This window comes from Hippocampus zosterae, chromosome 13, assembly GCF_025434085.1.
Source record: "Hippocampus zosterae strain Florida chromosome 13, ASM2543408v3, whole genome shotgun sequence".
Taxonomy (NCBI): Eukaryota; Metazoa; Chordata; class Actinopteri; order Syngnathiformes; family Syngnathidae; genus Hippocampus; species Hippocampus zosterae.
Window position 1 is genome coordinate 9,675,355 of NC_067463.1, and position 21,643 is coordinate 9,696,997.

Sequence of the window (21,643 nt, forward strand, 5' to 3'; positions counted from 1 at the left end):
TTATTGCTGTATCCCGAGCTCAACATCATCATCATCGTCATCATCATCATCATGATCATCGTGTCCGTACATGAGAGTCAATATGCAGACTGCAAATTTCTGGTGTATTGTCTGATGCTGCTTTGCATCCAGCAGCTGCAGTTCCACTTGATCAAGCCATCAACACATTAAAATAAAACATAAAAGACTGGAATAAAATTGACACCGTCACGGTGACAAGCAGCCCTCTCTGGCCCCATCCTGTACCTCTAATATGATTTTTAAGAAACTATCACACCTGACGAGGCAAAAAAAAAAAACAGAGCTTCAAGCATAACGTTCTCCCAAACGTATTTTCGTAGTCGCTCAAATGACAGAAGTAAGTGCACGGTGTGTTATACTGTTGTGGTCATGATGTTGTGGAACTATCGTTCGCTAAATTTGTCGCCTTCAGGTATCCGTAGCAGAAAAATGGCAGCGAAAAATGGCCGCCTCCTGTGAAGCGTCACCTATGTAATATAATCAGCCATTACTTCAACTGCAATCACATTAAATAAATGTACGTTGATGTGATAGCGCACACACACACACACACACCACGCCACACGCGCACACACACACAAACAGAGTGACAGAGAGAATATTGAAACAATGTGTTTTTGAAATAATGATGAATAATGTCCAGTAATAAATAATACCTTTAGTGTTTAATTTTCCCGCTCTCAAAGTACCGGTACATAGAAGGGAGCTCAGAAGACTGTACGGTGAGAACAAACACACACACATACGCACACACACACACACACACACATAAGGAGACGAGACACACTCCACTAAGTGGACTCCATGGCCTTGTTTCCTTTGCCGCATGTAAACACTATTGTGTGCACAGTGATAGTGATCATAGGAGCTAATTGTTTGGGGCAATATTTGCGGTGCAATTGATGGAGAAAGTGACAAACAATGGCGCGCACACTCGCCAGGACACATGCGCTAAGTTCTCCTCCTCTTCCTCTCTTCTTCTGCTGCGACACGTCTGCTGCTCTTATTAGCCTCATTGTCCTGTACAGTTCAAAAGATAAGGAAGATAAATAATATGACACGAGTCCTAATACACCTCACCGGTATTATGACCATCAACTTTATTGTGAAATTGCTCGATTTTAGTCCATTTCTCGTCGAACTTTATTGTCGTAATATTGTGACTTGATTGTTGTAAATGAGTGTGTTCTTGCCCGTTTCATATTCTTCGCTCTCACTTAATATATCATTATTCTCATGAAATTAATAATGCATTATTTTTGTCATTGATTCCCCTCCTCACCCTTTTAAACTTAATGCATTTTCCCAGGAAAATTGTGACATTTTAATCAACAAAATTGCGAGTTTCACTTTTGTTTGTATTTTGACTATCCAGCAAACAATTGAAATATTTTCTGTCTTTATAATTTGACTGTTATCGTAACATAATGTTCTTTATTCATAATTACAACCTTTTGTCATTATTGCAAATTATCACTATGCTGTGCGCTTACTGTTACGACAGGTTGTTGTAATGACTATTCTGAAAAAGATTTGGTGTAAAATTAAGAATATTTTTTCTTATTATTTTAACTTTGATGTCTTAGCATGAAGACTATTTTTTAACTATCATTGTAAAGTTGCATAAATTCCAACGAAATTATTCTTCATATTATGATTATTTACTAGTTAGCACATCCGCCTCACAGTGTAGAGGTGCAGAGTTCGGTTCCAGGCCCTGGTCTTCCTGCGTGGAGTTTGCTGCATGTTCTCTCCGGGCCTGCGTGGGTTTTCTCCGGGTACTCCGGTTGCCTCCCACATTCCAAAAACATGCATGGCAGGCTGATTGAACACTCCAAATTGTCCCTCGATGTGAGTGTGAGCGCGGATGGTTGTTCATCTCTGTGTGCCCTGCGATTGGCTGGCAACCAGTTCAGGGGATACCCCCGCCTACTGCCCGATGACAATTGGGATAGGCTCTAGCATGCCCGCGGCCCTCATGAGGATAAGTGGATTACAAAGTGGATGGATGGATGTGTCTGTGTCCTGATATTACAACACAATTGCTTGGCGTAAACGTTATTATCCAATGTTTTTTTTTTTAATGGTAAAATGTTGATGATCACCACTGAATTTGTATTGATACACAAAAATATTAGGTTGACTTACGATGACTTAATATGATGACTTTTCATGCAATGTTGAGAACAAAAACTCTCACAATTCCGTTGATTTGATTCTGAATATGATGACCTATTCTTGTCTCTTCCTTTTTGTTGTTGTTGTTTTTTACTATCTCAATGTCATAGAACAGTTTCTCTCCATTATTTGAATCGTCTGGCCACCCTCAGAACCGTAACAGCAGCGGTCGCCTATCGACGGTCACACATGGCTCAGTTTCCCAGGATGCACCTGGCACGGGGCAAGCGAGCGGATGCAGGCCACAGCTGTTTCCTGTGCACACTTCCTGGTTTGCCTTTCAGAGGCCTGCTGGTTTTGGGTTGTATTCGTGGGGTTGATAAGGGTGATGTACAAGAGTGGATTTGAGACTTTTCCAGTCCGGATATGTCCGCCATGGGCACAGGTGGAGGACAGCATCTCTCACTTTCACATAAACTGTGGATTTAAAACATAAGATACATTCAACACAACTCATGGGACATTGACGGAATGATTCAAAGATAAACACTTCTCCGTATTGTCTGCTATCTCTCTTTAGACTTCCTTCTTCGGCCTAGGGGATTTCAGCCTGGGGGCGGGGGTGGCTAATGAGAACATAATGGGCTCAATCAATTGTTTCCTTGATTGAACACACCTTCTACTTTCCTCATCAACAGCTGGACACAAGCCAGAGACGCTACGCTGAGAAAACCGAGACTGCGCTCCCTGGACACTTCATGAAATACATCTAAACCATTGGTCACCAACATGGTACCTGCGGAGACCAGGTAACTCCAAAGCACCCCCTGCAGGCCGGTTCTAATATTCGCTCAACAGTCATGGGTCGTTGTGAATTCCGAGGAATATTGTGATCATTATCATACTTTCAATCCTACGGAGCCCCTAAGGGGACATGGAAGGAAAAAAAAAACTTTGCGAGATCTCGCAAAGTAATGCGAGATCTCGCAAAGTAATGCGAGATCTCGCAATGAAAGATTGCGAGATCTCGCAAAGTAATGCGAGATCTCGCAAAGAAGGATTGCGAGATCTCGCATTACTTTGCGAGATCTCGCAAAGAAGGATTGCGAGATCTCGCAATACTTTATTTATTTATTTTTAATGGTCGTTGACTTGCTTCCGGGTCATCGTACGTGCTTCCGGGTCATCGTACGTGTAAACGCAGACAACAGTTATGGAGTGTGTTCTTTTCCTGCGCGTTGATCTACTTCCGGGTCAGCTTGGCGAATGTTGACTGTCGTGCGCGGCTAATTTGAGCGACTACACACGACATCGGAGGGGGAGAGAATAATGGAGGAGGACTTGGAAAACTTCTTGCGATCAAGAAATGTCGCTCAGGTGGACATTACGCGCATGAAAAGCGACAAGGTGGGCATACACCCATACACTAACATAATAAGCGTAGCAATAGCAAAATGGACACTGGCTCCGACACGCTCACTTTCTCTACTGTTAATTTTCTGTTTTGTAAATACACTACTGTAGTGCAAACCGTTTGATTCTTTTGAGAAGTAAGAAAAGCATTACATAAATTCTATTATTATTATTAATCCTAGTAGTAGTCATCGTAGTAGTAATTTGTCATGCAGGCCTCCAAATACAGTGAGAAACTAACTTGGCGGGGAAAGTGAAGCTAGCATTTCAGGGAAAGTGAAGCTAGCATTTCTATATACTCTACCTGTACTGTTGATGTTCTTAGTTCTTACAATAATGACTTTATGTAACACAATTCTAAAAAGACATCACAGTTAGTAAATGTGCTGCTGCTTCCTGATGTATTATTATTATTATATTATGTAATATTGAATACAAATAATGATGACTGCTCTGTACCATCACTCATGTTACATTTGTTAAGTTATTATTAATCAAGTCAAAATTTCAAGTATTCATTCTCACAATTTATCTTTGCAGGTTGACATGGAGGTAATTTCTCTGATGACTGAAGAGCAAATGGGCAAATATATCACTTCCTATGGTGATCGAATAGCTGTCCTTTGCTTTTGTCAACAAAAAATGTCCAGGGGTGATAATGAAATGCTCCTCCAAAGATTGAGAGACAAAATAAGATCGAGGAAAAAAGGTGTACTGGGTGGATCTCCAAGTGTGCTCCAAAACCTTGATGAGAGAATGGCAAGATTTAAAAATTTTTTTGGCTCTTGGCACTTTTGAGATGTAAAACATCTGGCATAGTTAACCACGTGAAGGGCAGTCTGCAATTGTTTTCCATTTGTGTATTGTGCATTATTAAAATGCAATCGATTCTGTGTTAGTTCTCCATTCCTTCCATTTTCTGCACCACTTATTCTCATGATGGTTTCAGGCAAGATGGGAGTTTTCAGTTTTACCCAAAGGTCTGAAGTTGTACATTCCATTTAAAATGTTGAGATTAATGTTTGTAAGATTTTGTCAATGTGAATAAAATTTGTTCCAAATCATTCTTAAGTTTTTTTAAACACAAGAAACCACCTGCTGACGAAAGTGAGGAGTGACAATTACGCAGTCATCATTTACATGCAGGTGAAAATTCAATTGGGATGATGTACAATTGTGTAGGAATACTCCCCAGCATCCACGTTGGTTAAGTATTTGTGAATAAAGTCAGGAAACAAGAAAGAATGTTTATTTACACCAATAATGCTTTGACAGACAAACATTTTATATTGTAGATCAAATATGTTGTCCTTATACTGTACAGGTAGAAAAACAGCAGATAAACAATGCTTTTAATTATGATGGGTATATATTATTTGTCATCAAAAGTGTTTCAATTATCCTTTGAAGGTGAAGTGATAAAAGAAATGACAATGGTCAAATTCAGGCTTCAATAAATGTTACTTCTCACACCAGTTGAAGAGCCGTAATATAGTTTGGTCCAAACACCAAGCAATACATAGATTGCTGTAATTTATAAAGTGTATGCAGAAAATTGGTGAAGATTGCACGGCTGTCTGTCCTATGTGTTGTGTTATTTTGACTTCAAAATGGCGCAGTGAGAGTGGCTGCCTTTCCAGCAGCCGTGAGAGTGGCCGCCTTTCCAGCAGCTCCTATATTTTGTATATTTTATATTCTTCCTTTCATAAATTTGCTGCTGTGAATTAGGAATTTCTCCATTGCGAGTCTAATAAAGGTTTTCTTATCTTAAAGAGTAGCGGTGAGGGCCTCTCTGAGGTGTAAATACAAGTTCACAGCCTGAAATGGATCTTTTGGTGGCATTAGATCGGACTGGGCCATTAAAAAAGCACACAATGCAAATACATCTGGATCACAAGGCATGGTCAAACGAAACACACACTGGCTTTTGCACAGTTGAACTTGTTCATTGTCAACCGGGGAGAGGAAGTCCGTTGTACCATAAAGTTCAGGTAACGTATACATCACGTTGGGCCGACCACTGGGGACATTCATGTTCTTTGAGGGCCTGATGAGATGGCTGTTCCAAACTAAGGCCGTGTCATCCAACTCATCCTGTTGAAAATAATATAAAGCCAGATTAAATAAGAGTTGCACAGTCATATCGGCATTTATGAGCAAGAACTTTTAGCGTGAAGCTGCTTTTTTGTCTCACTCCTCCCCTCTCATGTGTACCACATCTCCCCAACTTTTCCTTCACCTTCACCACACACCATTATCCTCTTGGGTGTTCCTGTCCACTTTCCCATCAACTCACTCTCACATACAAAAATACACATTTAATTAACGAGTCTATCAGAATGTATGAACTCACCTGAATAAGTCCCATGCAACAAAATTGTAGGATGTTTTTGTCCAGAAATCCACCATCAAAGAAGCCATTGTCTCTGAGGTCTGTGAAGAGGGATAACCAGAACTCCATGCACTGGCTGCGAAGAAACCGCCACCAATATTCAATTCTTTGATTGGCGGTGCTGGCTCCATCCAAGTAACTGTCAAGAGTGCTGCCTGGCGGTATTGGCACGAGGAAACGCTGAAAGCCTTTGACGTGACCATTTTCAGTCCCAAGATCAGCTCGAACGATTCGAGGACAACCCCCCAAACGGTGCACAACGTCGATGTAGTAACCCCCAATCAACTTCGGGTCACTACTAGTTATGTAGGCATTGAGCCACATTATTTTCCTTGAAAAACCATCAATAGCCCCATTGATACAAATTCCAAATGGTTTCAGTTTGTCATAGGAGTCCATGTGCCATATAAAATTGGGCCCTTTGGAGAAGTAGTTTCGCCGTCTCAAACGTCTTGCTTGCCTTAACGACACTCCTCTCGGATCCAACTCTTTCAGGACCAGACGAACGTCCTCTTTCCTGACAAGAAGTCCATATTCTCTGCACTTACTGTACATCCACCTGTAACCGTGTAGTTGTCCGGAATGCTGCAATTGGTTGCGAATGAAGTCAACCAGGACTGCCAAGTCATTGAACGTTTTCCGACGAAATAGTCCTCTTTGGTTCAGCACTCGCTTCAAATGTCTTTCACTTATTTGGAAACCGTACTTAACATCAAGAACAGATTTAATGTCTTTGTATTTCAAGCCGATTTCAAAGTAAAATTCTATTAAACTCACGAACGGTTGAACACGCTCCATAACTGTTGTCTGCGTTTACACGTACGATGACCCGGAAGCACGTACGATGACCCGGAAGCAAGTCAACGACCATTAAAAATAAATAAATAAAGTATTGCGAGATCTCGCAATCCTTCTTTGCGAGATCTCGCAAAGTAATGCGAGATCTCGCAATCCTTCTTTGCGAGATCTCGCATTACTTTGCGAGATCTCGCATTACTTTGCGAGATCTCGCAAAGTTTTTTTTTTCCTTCCATGTCCCCTTAGGGGCTCCGTACAATCCTAAGATTAATAAAAAAAAAAGTGTTTCGTATCCATATTTATATTTCCGGATCTTGTTCAATATTGGGTGATAATTAAGATTCTTCACAAACAGGTTGAACTGGTCTCAAGTGGATCGTGGGTTTAGGGGTGAAAATCGATTTTTAAAAAAGAAAAGAAAAAAAAAGATGCGTCTCTGTGTGCGTGTTAATTATATTCTATATTTTTGTGTTAGTGCACACTGCACCCCAACCATCCCCTCAGATTCACTTTCACAAAAAAAAGTATTTAAAAAATACAATAATATAACAAAGCAGGTCACCTTTAACCTCCGGCTGCGCGTGACCTGCATCACCGGAAGTTGTTGGGGGTTAGCGGTCTGCACTAGCATCTTGTGGTCAGAGCTATTGCTCTATTATCTTCTTTTTTTCCATTATCCTCATTCAAAGTTTGTTTCGTGTACAATTTACAGATGGCGCGAGCAAACAAAGGGAATCTGAAATGCCAGGAGAAAAAATTAACGATACACATGAGCTACACATGAACGTAACGTTTTTGCACCGAAGACGCTGTCAAAGTGCGTCCCATGCCGCCGGGTCACGTAAGGTAAGCGCTGATTCCTATTTACACATTCACGAGCTCTTGTATCGACTTTTTTTGTTTGTTTCGTTCATGTTCCGGCGTTATGGCTGTTGCTCATCGTGGCATGAGCGTGTGTATTCGAGGTAAGATCGGGCATTTCGGGTCGGGTCGGGTCTTAAAATGTCAATCATTGGTTCGGGGTCGGATCGGGCTTTTCTCTCGCTGACTTTTTTTTTCGAAGCCGTCAATAGTTTTGGCCACGAGAGACTGTGGTTCGCAAAAAAAAAAACAGAAGTTGTCTCATCACAACACGTACTGTACTAAACTCTTGCAATGACAATTCAAAAAACTCCTTCCTGTCTCTGTCTATGATCCACCCATCATTATTCTTTTTCTCTCTCTCTGCTTTTCTCTCATATAGTGTCGCGCTAGATTCTTAAGGACGTACTGCCGCGGTGGTTTACGGCCCAATTTTCATTTTCATTTTGACGTGTTGACGGGCGGCCTTAAAATTTCCCCGTCCTCTCTTAAAAAAATCCGTCAGTGATCCGTCAGTGTTGCTTAACTTAGATTTCGTTTCAAAAGACAGGCTTTGTTATCAGAAATCAACCCTCCTCCTCCCGAGTCCTCACAAATAAAATATGAAATGTCGGGTTTGCTTCGGGCTCGGGCCTGCAAATCAAGTTAAGTGATCGGGCTCAGGCCGGTTCGGGTCGGGCTCGATTTTTTAGGACCGAGCTTAGCTCTAGTGTGTATCCGTGCAAGTCCAGGAGCGGGTCAATCGAGTGAGGTCGGTTGGGCACCGGTGCCATATAGCTTCAGAAATGTGTACTCCTCTTTTTCAAACAATGCAACGGATAGACAACATCCCATTTGATTGTAAAATGGAATAAGCTCCGATGTACACTTAGCGTGTGTGTACGTGCGTGTTGCGTACCCTCAGGTCATGGTGACACTGTGTGGAACAACTGCGTATTGTGTCATATTTCTCATCATCTGCGCTTGCACAGTCCGAATTCCACAGTTGTGTTGCAGCGTGACATGTTTTCGACCTCCATCCTGTAATAATAGGAAACGGCGCATCACTTTCCAACTTTCTCTCACACGCTTCTCTCATTGTCCCTCTGTTCCATGCGCGAATTGATATGTTGTTGTATGAAGTATCTGCCCTGCCATAATTTTGTTTTATTACCTGAAGTGAGCCCTCACGTCGCCGTAAATATATGACGAGAGGCGAAAAGTTAAGACATGAGTTGTTCTTAGCAGCCTTAACAACTTCCACTCTCGAGGGAAGAATTTCTCCAAAAATATTGGAGTGCATCTGTGCGTAAACTTATCAAAGTAGGTTTTTAGGGTTTGTGATTTGTTTAAGTATGTTCGTAAAGGCACCGAACGAACCGTTTTAGGGAAAGGTTCTTCGAGCTTGCCCAATCAAAGCATTGCTGTGAGTGCACTGATTTTCTTATTTTGCCGCTAGAGGGAGACAAAGATTTACCCGTTATTGCACCCGTTATTAAAATAAATCCACAAATGAGTGAACCAGTCGCCTGATTGCACACAAAACAAAAACAGGAAGAAAACAGGACACGTGGTTAACCTTCCTGTTTTTGTTGTGGATCCATTTGATTTTAAAGTTGAAAACTCCCCTCAAAATACATTAAAAAAATAAATACATGTCCCTGTTGTTGTGTTTCATATAGATGTGTTATTATGATTAATTATTGACATTACACTTGCTGGTGAAATATATTTAAACTGTTTATTAAATTATACTGCATGATTAATATCATTTCTTTGAATATTGAAATATTTTTCTAGAGTTTTCAATTTGAAAGTACCGGTAGGTCAATTTGACAACATCATCCCAGGGGTGACATCAATCTAGTAAAATAAAGAGGCTATCTTTTCATCCGATATTCTGCATATTTTGAACTGTGGAATCTCATTGACTCCTCCATTACTGAAACGACGGGTGGTGATACTGTAGTGCACCGACGTGGACAGTAAACACTAAATAAACCCAAATAAAGTAAACGTATGTGTCCAAATGTACTCTAGCTACGTCACCTTGTTAGGAATATAAACCCAGATCCAATAAAAGAAATGCAACTTTATAAAACATAGTAATGCTCAGTTTTCATGACAATGATATTATATGTGGCATCTATCTGGCATAATATGGCATTAATATTGACGCCATGGAACTAGATTATTTTATACATTATACAACCCTTGGCAAAAATTGTGTGGTGTCACCAATCTCAGAAGTTTTTCATTCAGCTATTTAATTTGGGGGGTGCACGGGGCGGGAGCAGATCTCAGACACGACGCAAAGACGTTTCAAAGGGCAACTTTCGGGCTTTAAGAAACACTCAAATAAATGAAGAAAAAACGTGGTCCTCCGTCCTCGTTACATTTCAGAACAATCATGGGAGTAAAATATGGAATCATTCAATTTTGTGGAGATAAAATAGAGAATCGGCTTGTAAATTTTCATTCCCCAAAACTAAAACCTGCATCAGATTAGATCTGCTCGCTCATCTGCAGTTAAGCAGCAGTGATAAAACATCGGAGAGCTGTTGCGCCCAGTGGACTGACATGAATTATGGCTCCGTGACCACAGATGTCAGTTAAAAAAAAAAAATGGAGAGAATTCTCAAACTTCTTAAAGAGGGCAAATCATCAGGCGTTGTTGCGAAAGATGGTTGCTCACAGTCCGCTGTTTCTAAAATCTGGACCAAGTACCAACAACAATGGAAGGCCTACTGATATCCCAAGGAAGACACCAAAGAGTCAGGACAGAAACCTGAAAACAGAAAATGGACAACAAAAGAAATGTCCGCGACCTGCTTTGTGTCTAGCAAACCAAACAAGTGGATGAACATCCACCAAGACTGGTGATTGCATAATTTATTGCCAAGGGTGGTAAAGAGAGATACGGGTCCCCGGACTCTGCGCTGGTGGGCCGCTCGTGTGCGGGTGGTCCGGTCCAGGTGGAGGAGGGAAGGATTAACACCACGCGTGCCACAAAGGGGGAAGGATGGAGTAAACAAGAAATGGAGGAAAGAAGAACATCTTGGAGACATATGTGCTCCGAGGCCTGCAGATCTGCTTCATGAAGGCGCCGCACTCCCTTTCAATTGAGCAAACTGAAGCAATAACCTGTTCAACATTTGCTCTGTGCCCTTCCTAGTCACAGTGTCAGAGTTACAGTAATGATACCAAAACTCACGCGCACACACAGCAGCTTCTGTGTTCTAATTTTGTAATGTTTGACTTGCACATAAATGACTCTTCTGAGTTCATCGGAGCATTTTTGGAATCGTAGATATCAATGAACGTAACGTACAGTACAACACACCAGCAGATTCACCAATTCACTTTTTTACTTTTTTTTTGTCAGTTTCTGTTTACAGAACTAACTGAAAGGCAATCTTTTGAACAAGTCTCCCGTGTCTCGATGAAGGTTGTATAAAAACTCCAGCCAACAATCTAACATCATTAAGATGCCGTGCGTTGACTTGAAATTGTATTTATGCGTTCTTGTTTGTACTTGGAAGACTTTTCTCTTTTGGCCCTCACCCGACCCTGCGTGTTTGGATGTCGCCGGCGAGGAGGCAGTGTGGAAAAACAAACGTGGACAAATTCAGTACACGTTACCTGGAACTGTTAAATGTTATTTTGGTTTATGCTGTGCTTATTAGCCGCTATTAGTGTTCATCGTACCGTGTGTGTGTGTGTGTGTGTGTGTGTGTGTGTGTGTGTGTGTGCGCGCGCGTGCGTGTCTAACAACTTTGCCCTTGTGTAGCCGACGGCGTGAATGTAGTTATAGTGCTTAGGTTATATTGGGGAGTGAATGCTGTGAAATTGAATGTCTGGACCATTTAAGAAAGGCCTCTTTGTCATCTTTTCTAATAGATACGCACCAACAAGCTGACTGAAATGAAACTGACATTGGACAAAATATACGCTGCACCCAAAATTCTGTTTTGTCAAAGATGTACCTAAATGCTCCCACGACATTTTTCTACACCTTTCTTGAAAACTGATGATGTCACAATGTGATGACACATCAGTCGGATGTATTTACATTGCATCCTTATGAAAGATGAGAAAAGAGGACTAATTAACAAGTCATACTTTATTTTATGGTGTCACAGTTTTCACTTTTGTTGCTTTGAATGAACTGTACTCAAACGTTGACATTTCTCACCAACGACAGTGTACTGTATGTTTCAGTCTTATGAGACTATTCGACCTTGTTGCAAAAGGTTACAAGAAAGCCAGCTGCTTGGAACCATTTGAGGCAGATTTTGAAAAATGAAACTTATGCCAGTATGACAAATACAATGGGTACAAAAAGTCGACACTCAAATGGCACATTTTTGAAGGAAATCCATCTGATGCGGTGGAAGTTCTCTGTTGCACCACGGCTTGTCCTCTGAGGTGTGACTACAAAAATGTCAGGCGTTATTTGGAATCCAATGGCGGCACCCATGTGCTGATTCCCACTTTACATGAGCTTGAATGGGATTGGATAATGCTGAACAAAGCTGCATCCTGAATTATAAACATGCAAGTACACTTGTGCATCCACATCCGTTTTTTTTACCCCACCCCCCAAAAAACCAATTTGAATTGAGATGTCCAGGCTAGAGGTTACAATTGTGGAAAACATCTTGAAATAATAGATCTCATTTTTTTTATTCTCACAGAAACCTGGCATTTGAACTTGTTTTTTTTTTGGGGGGGGGGGGGGGGGTTCTAGACTTTTTATATCCACTTTATGACTTTAAAAATCTCATCCGTGTAACAAAGCAAACTACATGCAATGCTCCTCTTGTAGTTAATTATACTAACAGTGCACTTTAATAAACTGAAGCTGCGTTGGAATAAGTCAAATCTTTTATTGTGTAATAGGTGTTAAATGATACATTCCTGAATTGGCAGGGAACCCCCCCGCCCCCTCCATCAAATCTAAGATGTATATAAAATATCCTACATTAGAGCATCAAGCAATTACAGTGCTAAAGCAAGAGGAGTGTTTTCGGGTCCATAAAAATGTAATTAGGCGTCCTCCCATGAATAGAAACGGCGTGAGTCAAAGGTAAGGTCCTGTCCAAAGGCTGCATGGCAGTGCAGATGTCCAAACAAGATGGCAATCCGTTGGAGAGGAGGAAGGACAGAGTAGGAAGGGTGTTTAAAAAACATCCAAGGCTCAGGTGGTGGTACGGCTCCGGTTGGAGGAGTGGAATTCTGGCGGCTGCGGGTTGGAGAGCCACTGGCACCACAGAGTCCTTGACCGTCTTGCAGTGTTGATGTTGTCTCTTGAAGCGTTTCCTCCGCCGAAGAAAGCTGCCATTCGCAAACATATCGGTCGACATGGGATCCAAAGTCCAGAAGTTTCCCTTCCCGGGAAAGCCGGGCTCCCGCGGGACCTTGACGAAGCAGTCGTTGAGAGACAAGTTGTGTCGGATTGAGTTGTGCCACGCGGGGAGCTTGTCCCGGTAGTAGGCAAAGTTCTGGCTGATGAAGTCACAGATCTGACTGAGTGTGAGTCTCTTCTTGGGGCTCTGGAGGATCGCCATGGTGATGAGGGCAATGTAAGAGTAAGGGGGCTTCACCGAAGAAGTGCGGCCGGAGACGCCGCAGAGTCGGACCGTCAAGTCTCTCTGGTGTTGCCGCACTGAGAGATCCGCGTCTTTCTGCTCCCCACCACCCCGCGCGCCAAAGTCGAGGTGCACGTGCTCGGTAGCTTTGCAGTCCAAAGTCATGGTCCTCGGTGTGAGCAGGTCCAAAGTGGCTGAAGCCAAAGCACAACTTTCTCATGCTTTGATTCAGTTGACTGCATCTTTGATTTTTAACGCCCCCCCCCCCCCCCCTCCTTCTTACTCCTCCTTCTCCTCCTCCTCACCTAAACAGCACCACCTCATTCAAACATATAATGGTGGCCATCTGATGAGATCCAATAAAGAAACCGGATTTTTAAATTTATTTTTATTATGCTTTTTAAATTTGTTTTGACGGTACTTAGATTCATGCAAACATTATGGTCAGGGGTACTCAACTTGGCTACATTTGTGTAAATGTACACAACAACAAAATGTCCCATTGGGTGCAGTTGAGTGACAAAATATGAAATAATGTGTATTAATAAAATACCGTTTTAAATCAAATCAATCATTTCCACAAATGAGAACTCGCCAACCTTCTCAATCCAGTGAGGTGCTCTCCATCTTCTTGACAGTCCAGCAAACCCCCACGTATTCATGGGTAGGCACCCATGGATTCACCGAATTACGGATTTTTTTTTCAATATTTAAACCTGTTCTGGGGGGGAGGGTAAGACACACGTTTCTTGTGGAAAACGCTTAGTGGCAGTATGTTACCGCTTTTTGAAGATTTTTTTTTGCCAGAATATTGGAAAAATAATTCCAACCCATTTTGGTTAAATGGGCATCAACGACTCTTGGATGTTCGCTGTTTGAGGATTTCTTTGCAAGATTTTTACATATTTTAGGGCTGAAAATGCTTATTTGCGGTACAACCCCCACTTGTTGAAAAGAAATTATAATAAAAAAAACAAACAGATGCAATTGAAGGTGTCAGAATTATTTGTGGATTTTCGCTGTTTGGCCCCTTCCCTATTCCCTGCGAACACAAGAGCTCCAGAGTATAACTTGTCTACATACAGTACATACTGTATAACCAAAAGATTTTTCGGAGGGTTGTCAGTAAAAGAGTTTGCGTCATTTGCCCTATAATGTAGAACTAACTCTACCCACCAACTTCAGGTGTACAGACAAAGTCTGCTCTGCAGGCTACACATTGTATAAAATACCATCTGTTGTCGTTTCACGAGGGGGAAAATTTGAAGTGTTAATTTGAGGTGGTATTCGTGCCGTAACCGTTGTTTATATTTGATGTTCGAAATGAACACAGCAGGTGTTTGGTGGATTATGATGCTTGATTTTAAAATAAAACCTTGATTTGAACAGGCCCGTGTTTTTCTTTTTTAATGTTCTTGGCTCATTCAGCTCATTTCCTTTTGGCGCTCGTCCTTGGTGGATGTTTTGGCAAAGTCAAGAGAAAAGGAAAGTCGCTTCAGCTGTTTGGAATTATAGAAGGACGTCATAGGTTTTATCAAACAATAGTTTGCGCAGCATCCGTCCATGTGAGGCCACCCACTGTGGCGAGAGCTCCACACTGCATGTGGGCTCACAGAACGGTGACGTGTTTAACGCACACCGCTTCCCTCCCGCTCGTGTGTTTGCAATTTGTCCTACGGTACTAAATATACCAACCCTCCTGTTAGATGACTGTAATTAATGTGCTTCGAATATTGGATCTGTGCTCCAAATGAGGCAACAACGGGCTATTCACACATCTTTTAATCCAGAACAACAACAACGTTCACAACAAAATTGCCTTTTTATATCCTCACAAACATGCACACCAAGAAAACCAGTGACATAAACTAGTCATAAAGTACCACCCCAAAACCACACTCAACCCAAATAAAGAAAAAAAACCACCCCAATGCACACATTGACAAACAAAAAAAAAGAAATTACTGAGTGCCACAAAACACAATTTGGCTGTTAGGTCGAGAGAGTTTCTGCAGTAAATGGCAGATGAATGCACCAGCATTCCATGTTTTGAGACATTTGCAGCTTCATGATTGACATCGCATTTCTCCCCAAAGATCCGCTCAAACGTTAATTTAGATCTTTAACTTAACAGCCACAACAAACATTTACACTCTAAAGTGTTTTCATAGATGGACATCTTCCTTCTGTGAATGTAGCGAATTTAAGAGCTTTGTTTTTTAAATTATTATTCTTTTTAACCGGCAGTATTTGTTTACTCTGATGCGCCTTTGAGTTGGCGCGGAATTAGGCATCAGAGCAACTTTGCAATACTGAAGCGAATGTAAGGATAGAGAGACACTTGTGCTGCTGGCCGTGAACGCTGCAATGGCGATTTCTCATGTCGTGGTGAATTTACAACATGTAAATGAAGGTGTTCATGAGTTTGCACAGCTCGGTATGAAGTGGGGGGTGGGGGGGGGAGTAGATGTACTCCTTAGGTGGTGTGTTTGTACTGAGTGGAGGTCACTCTCACAAAATGTCCACACTTGAGACAGTGTGAGTTGGAGTTGCTTTCCTTTCTCGGGATATGCCAGCAGTTGACACAGCGTACCCTGTACTTTTTGTACCTTTAAAACAACGAAGTATTTAAAAAAAATACAATATGCATCAAGGAAAAAAAATAACTAATGTATGCTATTGCCTGCAATTGACTGGCGACCAGTCCTGGGTGAACCCCATCTTTCGCCCTGTTACCTGAAATAGAGTCCAGCTAAGCTCTGACCCTTATTAAGTGCAAGATAATGCAGGACTGAATGAATACATAATTTTTTTAAGGAACATTTTCTTTTTAACTACAGTGTGAGTAGTGTGTGTTAATATTGATAAGAATTAAATACCTTATGCCGCAAGCGTTGCAGAGAGGGGTCCCATCTTCTGCATCTCTCCACATGGGGGTCTTTCTGGTACAGCACGACGCACAAACTTTGACCCCTAGTGACAGTCAACACGCGTGAGTTCACCACTATTGATTCCCAATCAGGCACAGTCGCGTGAACTTCTCAGAAAATGTATTTAGTCCAAATGTATCAGATGAAAGCCAGTTTGCAAATAATTGTTGTGTAGCAGCGCCTCCCAGTGGGGAAAATATGTAAAAAAAATCACCAGAAAATTATATAAAGTCAAAATACTTTTTTCCTAGCCGCCCACATCCGGTGTAAAAACTGCCAAACAAATCATGCGCATCACTCGCTGTGGCAACTGTAGACTTAGAAGTCAATCAACAAGAAATGAATACATTTAGAACAAAAAATATGCAACGAAGAGTAAAAATGAGAACTCTCGCCTCTTTTGCTGCAACATGGAGGTTTAAAGACCTTGCAAGGTGAAATACAATACAATACATGCTGATTGATGATGTATGTTTCTAAAGAACATAACCAGTGGAAATTTGTGCAAGCTAATTTTTTGCAACCCAATTCAATTTTTTTTTAATTGTCGTCGTAGTGTATTCAATCAAATATAGGTTGAGCATGATTTGCAAACCATTGTATTCTATTTTTGTTGAACACATTCCGACTTAATTTGAATTGGGTTTGTAATTTTGCCAGTGTTGTTAAAACACTATTTCACATGTTTGAAAATGATTTGTTTTTTGTTTTTTTTAATTAAAAGACAAAATACAGCAGTGAAAGTGACAGCGGCTTGATTTGTGTCCAATGCAGGTACCCGAGGCACTCGGTTCACTGTCTTCCTCAGAGTTGCTGGTCGTTCGTGATGTTTGAGTCCTCCTCCTGCGTTTCCACAAGCTCCTGCAGAGCACCTTGCTGAGGTGGAGAGAGCGAAAGAGACGTCACGAAGCAGAGCGATTGTTCCACGCATTTGTAGATAGTTACAATGTGCATCACCAGGCATCCTCCTATTTGATCCTCACCTGTACTTGGATGTGATGCGGAGCTGACACTGTTGCCTGCTGCCATTCAGCTCTGCGTTCATCCGGAATGCGACTCCCTGGAAGTGCGGGTCATGGATATCGCCGCTGCGACTGGGATTGACTTGCTTTCTAGCCGTTTTGTTTCTCCACAAGTGCTGAGCCACGGGCGTTTCACTTGCCTCCTTTGACCTCAAGTGTGAGGTCACTGTGGTGGCGGGAGAGCGCTGCAGTTTTTGCTCAATGGGCAAACATGCACTGTGTGATTTTGATGGCAGCATGCCGTCATCTGGTTTTGAGGGCCAATGACTGCCCAACATTAGGTTTGCATTGCGGTCGAGGGTGACAGCTGGCCATGTTGGCTTCGCGCTGTCCGAGTCAAAATCCTTTTGACGATTAAGGTAAGTATCAGTCATGTGCACGAGCGACAAAGAACTTTCAAAGACCTGGGTGTCGGCATTGTGATGTTCCGCGGAGGAGCGGTCATGACTCCCCTCCAACATGTCAACACTCGACACTGGCTGTATTTTAGATTGCCGAGAGGACATCGGAACTTGTTCCTCTGCTGCGTCTTTGTCAGGCATCGGTGGTGACCCACGAAAAGTCATCTCTTTGTCACCAGTCTCGGCTTTAGAAGCAAAGCAATTCTCTTGCTCATCAACCACCGGCACGCCATGAGTTAAGATCCCTGCAACGGGTGATGGTCTCAAAGTGCATTCAACAGTGGCACCAGTTCCTGATTTGTGTGCAGAGGCGACACCACATTCGGTGGGAAAAAATCTCGAGTACGCATGCTCTTCTTCGAGATCAATGAGCCTCTCACACTGCAGGTTGATCAGACTCAACACTCTCCAAGGGCTGTGGCCTCCAGGTGGGGACTCAATTTTGTCCTTGCCGCTCACCAGCCGTTGATTGTGTTCATAAGGTGACAACCAATTCGGATTGACGGAGGCTTGGGCCCTTTCAACCTTTTCATCTTGACTGTCATTCATCGATCCGATGTCCAATACACCACTTTGCAAGGAGGCCTCAAGTTTGGAAACCTCCTGGAAAAGGTAGAGGACTGCAGATTCGGAGGCATCTTGTTCTGCTTCCCTTTGATGGCTTTCAAAGAGGGCAACCTGTGACCTTTGACCCTGGCTCATATCTGCATCATAAACAAACAGTTTTTAGGATAAGTGGACAACAAACGTGCTGTCTGGCATTCCTTGAGGGGGATTATGGGGAATCTGCCAATAAAGGTCATGGCATTTCTAATTGAACTAGTTTTAGGAGCGTCACAGGAAAAACTATGTTTACATATAAAACAATGGAGTTAGAGCAACTAATCGAGCTCTTTTAATCACTGCCCAAAGTTTGAGGGATGGCAAAACCTAATTACAACATATACATGAAAGTTTTTTTTTTTTTTTTTGGAGGAATTAATGCAGAAAAAATATACATATGCAGTCCCAAGTTTAAATACAGACACGGCCATTAATGTCAATTTTGGTCTTTTAATTATTTACTTTTGCAAAACGTATACCAGTCGACACGGTGGGTCACTGGTTAGCATATCCGCCTCATAGTGCAGAGGTGCAGGGTTCGGTTCCGGGCTGTGTGGAGTTTGCATGTTCTCCCTGTGCCTGCGTGGGTTTTCTCCTGGTTTCTCCCACATTCCAAAAACATGCATGGCAGGTTAATTGTGTGTGTTAATGTGTATGTGTAGAAATATATATTTGAGCCTGTATGTATAATTTTGACCGTTGTAATGATTGAAAATCTTTGCTAGATTGTGCCTTCAATCATTGAGGTTGTGTAACTTGTACAGTGCTTCCACGGTAGTAGTGTACATAAATGTCATCTAAAAAGTTAAAGACAAAATGTTTATAGTTTTTCGACTCGGGTCCAATAAGAGCTGCATGTAAAATGCTGCTCCTGCTTTGGATACTTGTGTAAGCTTTAGTTAAATTGTTAATTATTATTTTATATTTAAGCATTATATTCTTTTATGTTACCTTAATTATACTCTGTTTAGGGGGAATGTTTGTTCGAGAGTTAGGAGGCAGCGGTTGAAAAAAAAAAGTGTTCAAACGAAGTCGTCCTCTCCTTTTTGTCCATTCTAAACGTAGAGCAATCCATCTAAAACCTACGAACCCCTCAACTTACACTTGCACTATGGTGCGTTTTAGGGGACGAGAGGCTGAACGCAATGCTACATCCTGACATACAATAAAGGCATAATAGCGCCAGTTAAATCAGAAGATGTTATGCTTGTCTTTCGTGTTTCCAATGCGAGTCAAGTGTATCCTCCCAGGTCCCAGGCGTCCACATGTGTGGTCATGACGTCTTTGGTTTTCAAGACTATGTTAAATTTTGGACTATACGGGCCTGGCGTCCACTTACGAGGACGTTTCATCAAGTGAAAAGGTAATTCTTTGTTTTTACACTCATCAGGTCCCAATTAGCCTAAATATCAAATAGAAAATAAAAATAAGACAAAAATGCATGCCTTGCAAGAGTTCGGGTCTTAGGAAGGTATCGGACTTTTTGAAGCACCGTCGAATGTATTTTCATGTATAACTTTAAATCGATGGCACTGTCGCGAGCTTTGTCTCGTGCGACATGATATTCAGAGCCCAACCCTCTTAAAACGCTATAAAAATACATCGGATCTTATATATATCGGAATATATCTTTTTATAATTGATGTCGAACGTATTTTTAAGGCATCTTTTTTTTCCACGACACAAACAGCTTCAAAATTCAGCATCGACTTTCATTTACCGAGTATATAAATGTACAGTGTACGTGTCACTGGAAATATATGCACAGTAATGTCCTTAACTTTTTCAATTCATTTATTGTACACTGATCGCAAATTTCATGTGACATTCGAAGAGTTTAAGTGACTCTGAAGAAGCAGTAGTAGAGTACAGTAGGCTTTTGCTATTTCTGGCCCACTGTGAGATCAAAACTGCTCGACAGTTTGTCAAAAATAAATTTGGGCAAATAAAATCACTGTTGTCGCTTACCTGACAGTCAACGCTCTTGCTCACACTGGCGAATTCTGACTCTAATCAGGTGCGCAAGTCTGACACAGCTGGCGCTGCTTAGTGTGATTGCTTGTATCTGAAGATGTTAACACCTGGCGCATAATTGGCGCCGATCTTTCACAAAATGACTCGATTCAAAATAATTTAAAAGTTATTTAAAACTTGGATTTTGTATGTGGAAGGTCTACAACATGACCCTTAATAATTGGAATAATATTGGGGTACCTTTTTCCTATCGGGGCTCATTTCAGATCAGGTCCGCAAAGGGCCATAATATATTTGTTATATACTAAACGGCATATGGGATGGGATCTTGCCCCAAGTGGAGGAGTTAATGTATCTTGGGGCATTGTTCAGTAGGGATCAGGAGATCGACAGGTAGATCGGTGGAGGGTCTGCTGTGATGCAGATTTGTATCCATCTGTCGTGGTGGAAGGGCTGAGCCAAAAGGGGAAGCGCTCAATTTACCGGTAGATTTGCGCTCCTCCCTTCACTTATGGTCACGAGCTGTATAGATCGTGACCGAAACGCAGTCCCGTATACAACATTCATATGCTTGTCAAAGAGTTCACGAGCATTTGTTAAAAGGGGTAGAAATAATTGCAGTCCCTTTAAGGACCGCCATGTTAGTCTGCTTGTTTCTATGGAAACCGACTTTTGGCGCGTCTCGAGTGGCGCGGGAAGTTTTTTGGTGTGCTAATTAAAAAAAACGACACACTCTCTCAGAGCGCGAATGTGAGAAATTGTCGCTTCGAGTTTCTACAGGCCGAAATGAATTTCCTCCGCAGGGTGTCTGGGCTTTCCCTGAGAAATAAGGTGAGAAGCTCGGTCATCCGGGAGGGGCTCAGAGCCGAGCCGCTGAGCCAGATGAGGTGGCTCGGGCATCTGATAAGAAATGTATTGATGCCTCCCTGGTGAGGTGTTCTGGGAATGTCCCACCGGCAGGAGGCCTCGGGGACGACCCAGGACACGCTGGAGAGGCTACGTCTCCCTGCTGGGAAAGCCTCGGGATCCCCGGGAAGAGCTGGAAGAAGTAGCTGGGGAGAGGGAAGTCTCAGCTTTCCTGACAAAGCTGTAGCCTCCGCGACCCGACCCCGAATAAGTGGTAGAAAAAAATGGATTGATGGGTGCGTGTGCGTATATATACAGTATATATGTGTGTAAATGTGTCTAGCAGGTTGGTTAGACAGTAAATGGATAGGTTGGCATACAATATGCAAGATGAAAATAAATATGCAGTCTTTGACAGAGATTACTTACTACCGGTGCTACTACAACAAATTTACTGTTGTATATAGATTCAGAGCAATTTAGCTTGCACCCGTAACAGGTAGAGAAAATGTTTATTCAATACAGCTTTAAAAGAGTACTTTATTGCACAATTTTAAATACTTGATATATGCCATACATTAGTGACTTAAAAGTGTGCGTAGGTTGGACATGTACAGTAGACTGGACAAATAAACAGATTTTAACCTGGAAAACTCCTTCATTGGCAGAATGTCGCAATTTTGTTTCAGAACAC

At 42.0% G+C, this 21,643-nt stretch overlaps 2 protein-coding genes and 2 long non-coding RNA genes across 4 annotated transcripts; 2 read left to right on the plus strand and 2 right to left on the minus strand.

Moving 5' to 3' along the window:
- The first annotated feature begins 2,155 nt into the window (after positions 1-2,155).
- On the plus strand, positions 2,156-8,000 carry LOC127613430 (uncharacterized). The gene is made up of 3 exons (XR_007966184.1): positions 2,156-2,584; positions 2,838-2,948; positions 7,455-8,000. It is a non-coding gene; the product is annotated as an uncharacterized LOC127613430 (long non-coding RNA).
- LOC127613428 (uncharacterized) lies at positions 3,327-4,445 on the plus strand. Its single transcript, XR_007966182.1, has 2 exons — positions 3,327-3,546; positions 4,093-4,445. It is a non-coding gene; the product is annotated as an uncharacterized LOC127613428 (long non-coding RNA).
- LOC127613423 (uncharacterized) lies at positions 4,788-6,845 on the minus strand. The gene is made up of 3 exons (XM_052084457.1): positions 5,906-6,845; positions 5,328-5,646; positions 4,788-5,027 (listed from the first exon to the last, which is right to left on the minus strand). Exons 1-3 carry the CDS (start codon positions 6,740-6,742, stop codon positions 5,020-5,022), a joined length of 1,164 nt encoding a protein of 387 aa, XP_051940417.1. The 5' UTR covers positions 6,743-6,845; the 3' UTR covers positions 4,788-5,019.
- Positions 8,001-14,464: 6,464 nt separating the features above from the next.
- zglp1 (zinc finger GATA like protein 1) lies at positions 14,465-17,233 on the minus strand. The gene is made up of 4 exons (XM_052083725.1): positions 17,087-17,233; positions 16,882-16,979; positions 16,053-16,146; positions 14,465-15,782 (listed from the first exon to the last, which is right to left on the minus strand). Exons 1-4 carry the CDS (start codon positions 17,146-17,148, stop codon positions 15,650-15,652), a joined length of 387 nt encoding a protein of 128 aa, XP_051939685.1. The 5' UTR covers positions 17,149-17,233; the 3' UTR covers positions 14,465-15,649.
- Between the last annotated feature and the right edge of the window lie 4,410 nt (positions 17,234-21,643).